We start from the raw sequence: 6,000 nt of genomic DNA, 5'->3' as shown, positions 1-6,000 counted from the left end.
AACAAACTTTCAACCCTTACCTAACTCTCCAGAATGAGAACATTTCTATTAATACATTGGGTAGACTGGGGAGTTGAGTTGCTCAATACACAGTTTCTTCCAAGTGCAAAACAGCTTAGGGGCTCTGCTAGCCGTGGGTGGCGCTGCGGTGGGGGGCTGGTAAAGCCCGGAGCAGCCCCCAAAGGCGGGAGCTGGGTGCGGGAAAGTGAAAGAGTATCCCCAACAGGTGGCTGCGGCTGCGGAGAGCGCAGTGGCGCCGCCGAGAACTGATGGCGGCTGCGCGTAGAAAGCCTTGGCGAAGCAGGCAAGTGGAGTCTTTGCTCCTTTTCTTGTGCGTATCTGTGGGGGGCGCGGCAACCATCCGCTATTCAGTGGCGGAGGAGATGGAGAGCGGTTCCTTTGTGGCTAACGTGGCTAAGGACCTGGGGCTGGAGGTAGGGAAGCTGGCTGCGCGCGGGGCGCGGCTCGTGTCCGAGGGCAACAAGCTGCATTTCCGGCTCCACCGCAAGACCGGGGATTTGTTTGTGAAGGAGAAACTGGATCGGGAGTCACTTTGTGGCAAAGCTGACCCGTGCGTTCTGCACTTTGAAATAGTGCTGGTGGAGCCTCTGCAGTCCTTCCGTGCTGAGGTCAGGGTATTTGATATCAATGACAATGCCCCAGTTTTCCTAAACAAGGAGCCGCTTTTAAAGATTCCGGAGAGCACCCCGCTGGGTTCGCGGTTTCCTCTGCAGAGCGCCCAGGATCTGGACGTGGGTCTCAACGGACTCCAGAACTACACGCTGAGCGCCAACGCGTATTTCCACCTGCACACTCGCTTCCGCAGCCACGGGCCCAAATATGCCGAGCTGGTGCTGGACAAACCCCTGGACAGAGAGGAGCAGCCTGAAGTCAACTTGACAGTCACCGCGGTGGACGGCGGGTCCCCGCCCAAGTCTGGCACCGCGCACATCCGCGTGCTGGTTCTGGACGTCAACGACCACGTGCCACAGTTCTCGAGGTTGGTGTACCGAGCTCAGGTCCCGGAAGACAGTGCCAGGGGCTCTTTGGTGGCCGCCGTGACTGCCACGGACCTAGACGAGGGCACCAACAGGGAGATAACTTACTCCTTAGCTCAAAACCCAGAAGCGATTCTGCAGACGTTTGAGATTGACTCGCAAAGTGGGGAGGTTCGGCTTCGAGGGCCTCTGGATTTCGAAATGGTTGAAACCTATGACATCGACGTTCAGGCCACCGATGGGGGAGGCCTCTCTGCCCACAGCAAGGTGCTGGTGGAAGTGGTGGACGTGAACGACAACCCTCCCGAAGTGATGATCACCTCCGTGTCCAGCCCTCTCCCTGAGGACTCGCCACTGCAGACTGTGGTGGCCCTTTTCACTGTCCGAGACCGGGATGTTCGAGTGGGAGGAAAAATCACCTGCTTCCTCAGAGAAGACCTTCCCTTTGCAGTCCGACCTACATTCCGCAATTCCTACTCGCTGGTCACTGCCAGAGGCTTGGATCGGGAGGAGGTCCCCAGCTATAATATCACCCTTGTCGCCATGGACACTGGGCCACCCAGCCTGTCCACGGAGACCGTGATAGAGGTGCTAATAGCAGACATCAATGACAATCCCCCAGTATTTCAGGAGGAGTCCTATATCTTGACTGTTCGCGAAAACAACAGCCCTGCGATTTTCATTGGCAAAGTCCATGCTGAGGACCTGGATGTGGGTGAGAATGCCCAAGTTACATATTCTCTGCTGCCTCCAAAAAGTGGAGATCTATCTGTCTTTGCCTACATCTCCATAAACTCAGACAATGGGAAGCTCTATGCACTTAGAACCATGGATTATGAGGCCATTCAAGATTTTCAGTTTATAGTAAAGGCAACTGATGGGGGCTTCCTGTCACTGAGTAGCCAAGTTACTGTCAGAGTGGTTGTCCAGGATGACAACGACAATCGTCCAATGATCTTGTACCCACTACAGAATGGCACCTTTCCCTGCAATGACCTAGTGCCCAGGTCTGCAGAGGCTGGCTACTTGGTGACCAAAGTGGTGGCTGTGGATGGTGACTCAGGTCAAAATTCTTGGCTTTCATATCATCTGCTTAAAGCCACTGATCTTGGGTTATTCTCTGTTCAGCGACAAAATGGGGAAATCCGTACACTGAGGCAGATAGCTGAGAGAGACCCCATGATGCAGAAACTGACCATTCTTGTTCAGGATCATGGCCAACCAGCTCTCTCCACTACTGCCTCACTCAACATCCTGCTGGTAGATGGCTTTTCAGAGCCCTACCTGCAGTTCCAGGATCCATCACAACATTCCAGAAAGGTAAATCCATCTACTAAATATTTGGTCATTTCTCTGGCTGCACTTTGCTTTCTCTTTCTCCTCTCTGTCACAGTGATCTTCATTGTACACATCTGTGAGAAGATTAAACACAGAGAAAAGTTTACAATTCAAGAACATTTTTATGATGATTGTAATTTCCCTAACAACCTAGTACAAGGAGGTGGCAATGGATCCTTATCCCAACCTTGTCCATATGACATGTGTTCAGCCACTGGCACTGGCAACAGTGAATTCAGGTTTCTTAAGCGCTTTATGCCCAACTTCCCTTTCCCCCATGCTGCTGGAGAGGTAAAAACAGGGACGGGCTCCACTTCACCTCCAGATTCTAGTAGAAACAGGTCCCAGGGATCAGAAAGCCATGCTCAGGTACCTGATGACTATATGTAGCTCACTTCAATAGACCTTCAGTGAAAGAAGAGAAATACAGTTTTATCCTGGTGTGCAAAGATCTCCCATCCTCATTAAAATAAAAATTTACATTAGTTGAAGAGTGGCTTGGTGAAAATGGGAAATCTAGATTGAAGCTTGGTGTACTTAATACAAAATAGTGGCCCTGCTCCCCAGATCATGTATCTGTAATCCCTTCTGCATTTGGAATTCTGATTAAAGAAATGTTGCCATCTCCAAGGGGTCTTCAAAATATTCATGGAAAATGTGCATCCTCTTTTAATTCTATTTTCTTGAACATTTTGAAGTCCATCTATTTAATGCATATGGAACTTCTGCTTTTCCATTTCATCTGTGATAGGTAATGAATGAATGAGTCATTATTCTCATTTCTTCTGGATGTCATTGGTCCTGGAACAGGAAATGTTTGGTTTTGTAGAGATATGCTGTAACTTTTTACCTTTAAGTCATTTCCCAGTAGAAATTGTACATGCTCAGGGAAGAGAACTAGCTTTCAGCTCTGATATATCAGAAAGCTATTAGGTTTGACAAGCAAAGACATAATTTAATATTCTGAAATTTCTAGATTTCTGTCCCTGATGAGTAGAGGTTATCTTTGAGTCAGCACCTGGCATACAATCATGTATAATCATAGAAATACCTAATGAATGTTGATGCTCACAGGTAATTATGGAGTGAGGAATGGTAAAGCAAAACTCAATTTTACTTATTTGCAAATGTAAGGGGAGACAATATTCAGGAATATTCTCCAGAATTAAATTGGATGTAGACTTATTAATGTTATTTGATGCTTTAGGCCAGTCTCAAATTTCTCTCTTTCATATCTAGATGGTTGCCTTACCAATTATTTGAAAATCAAAAATGAAGGGTAGATGAGAATAAACATAATTTAGGCCTGCTATAGTTGATATGCACTATAGAACACTTACTCTGTTTTGTAATTTGTGGCACAACTACCAAAAAAAATCATTAAAGGAAAAAAAATTCACTGATACCAATTAAATGGACTTAAATTATACTTTCAGGGAGTTCCATATTTGATGATAAGCCATTTTCCTCTCTTGGCATACTAAAGTAATAAAAAAAACTGATAAAAATATTTCTAGTAAATCATAAGACAAAGTGGAGTAGGAAAACAATTAGGTATTTTGAAAAGCTTTATTATTTAGTTAGTTTTAAAAGTAGAGAGAGAACTCCCATCCATTGGTTCACTCCCCAGTTCCCTGACTTGACCAGAACCATGAGCCAAGAGTTCATTCTTAGTCCCACAGGTAGGTGACAGGGACTTAATCAATTGAACCATCACCTGCCTCAAGGGTACATGGTAGTTGGAAGCTGGAACCCAGGCATGCTGACATGGGATGTGCCCTTCAGCTAGCTTTCCTTAATGTGAATATTTGATACAACCACTGTACAATTGTCAAAGTTAAGAAATTAACTTTGGTACAATTCTATGAACTAAACTACAGACTTTCAGATTTCACTAGCTTTTTCCCTAAAGTCTTTTTTTTCTCTGTGCAAGGACCTATTATAAAATCCTAAAGTGCATTTTGTTGTTATGTCTCTTTATTCTCTGCAACCAGTGGTAGTTCCTTAGCTGTTTCTAGTTTTTCATGGGCTTGAGACTTTTGAAGAGTACTAGTCAATTATAAAATGTCCTTTAGTTTAGAACTGCTACTGTTTTATCATGATTAGATTGAGCTTATGCTTTATTGGGAAGAATACCACATACATATTATGTCCTTCTTCATGTATGATATCAGTAGGGATGTGGTGTCAGTGTGTCCTAACCCTGGTGATGATCATTTTTTTATTGTTAAAAAAAAGCACATAGCGTAAAATTTGCCACATCAACCATTTTTAAGTGTGCATAGTTCAGAACTGTTAGAGTGATAGTAATCTTGGCTAAGAAAATGTCTGCCAACTTTCTGCACAGTAAAGTTATCATTTTTCTCTTTGTGATTAATAAATAGCTGGGGGAAGATACTTAGAAACTAGGCAAATGTCATGTTTCTTCTTAAACTAATGTTTGTATCCATTGCTGGATATCTCCTGTGGCAATTGATACTGTAGCATCCTAATGATAATTTTCTGTTTCCCTGATTCCTTTTTACAATTAATTGGTTAAAGCTCTTTTGTAAGGAAAACTTGCCATGATTCCTCCGTGTATTTATCTACTTACTTCTTTATATGTAGACTCATGGCTATTTACTTTAGTATTTGCATTATAATCTAATCCTATTATTATTTATTTTGTTATTCAGCAAACCCTTTTAGCTAAGATGAAGAGCAGATTTTAAAGACTTGAATTATCAAAATATAATACATTTTCATCAAATTTAGGATTGCTTTGTTTAACCTGGTATGTTAGATTATGTTAAGAATATAAATATAAATCTATAAATTTCTTTAATCTTTTTAAAGTTCCTTCATAATTGTGCTTTAACTTTAAATGAAAATTACACTAACAGGATTTAAAATTTTAACTACAATTATATAATTATTAAATATATATTATACTATAAAAACTTTAAATTTATTATACAGACAGGTTTATATATTTATAATAGTGTTACTTAAAAGTAGAATTATATGCTGAAATTAGACATTTAGATATACAAGTAATGAAATTGCTATGTCTGATTTTATGTAATTTTCCTAAGCATAAATAAATGCATTACTTTATTTATCATGTCTGTGTATTTTTTGTTTCTGATTTAAAGATGAATTTATCTCATTGCTAGAAGCAGAATTCATCTACATAATTCTCCCATACAAATGTCTATTTTCTGTAGAGTTCAGTGTTTTCAAGGTATGTGACTAACTGGACATCCATTCTTCAACTACAAGTTTGACTTTATATCTAAATCTATGTAATACTTTTTAATAATATTGTTATAGTTTTGATTGAGTTTCTATAACGTTGAGGCAGAATGTTAAAAGGTGAAAATAATTTTTCTGGTCAAATTGGTAAAGTAAGTTTATACTTCTATATACCATGTTCTGTTCTAAACACAGAAATGAAAGATACAAATTAAAAATATAAAATTAAATGGCCGGCGCCACGGCTCAATAGGCTAATCCTCCACCTGCGGCGCCGACATTCCAGGTTCTAGTGCCGATCGGGGTGCCGAATTCTGTCCCAGTCGCTCCTCTTCCAGGCCAGCTCTCTGCTGTGGCCCGGGAAGGCAGTGGAGGATGGCCCAAGTGCTTGGGCCCTGCACCCGCATGGGAGACCAGAAGCACCTGGCTC

At 42.1% G+C, this 6,000-nt stretch overlaps 1 protein-coding gene across 1 annotated transcript; it reads left to right on the top strand.

Annotated features, from left to right (window-relative positions):
- Positions 1 to 269: 269 nt before the first annotated feature.
- Positions 270 to 2,726, top strand: PCDHB1 (protocadherin beta 1). The gene has a single exon (XM_062189750.1). The coding sequence runs from the start codon at positions 270 to 272 to the stop codon at positions 2,724 to 2,726; it is 2,457 nt and encodes an 818-aa protein (XP_062045734.1).
- Positions 2,727 to 6,000: the final 3,274 nt, after the last annotated feature.

The sequence above is a fragment of the Lepus europaeus genome, chromosome 4, assembly GCF_033115175.1.
Source record: "Lepus europaeus isolate LE1 chromosome 4, mLepTim1.pri, whole genome shotgun sequence".
Taxonomy (NCBI): Eukaryota; Metazoa; Chordata; class Mammalia; order Lagomorpha; family Leporidae; genus Lepus; species Lepus europaeus.
Note: the sequence above shows the minus strand (reverse complement) of the source record. Positions and strands in the feature narration are given on the sequence as shown.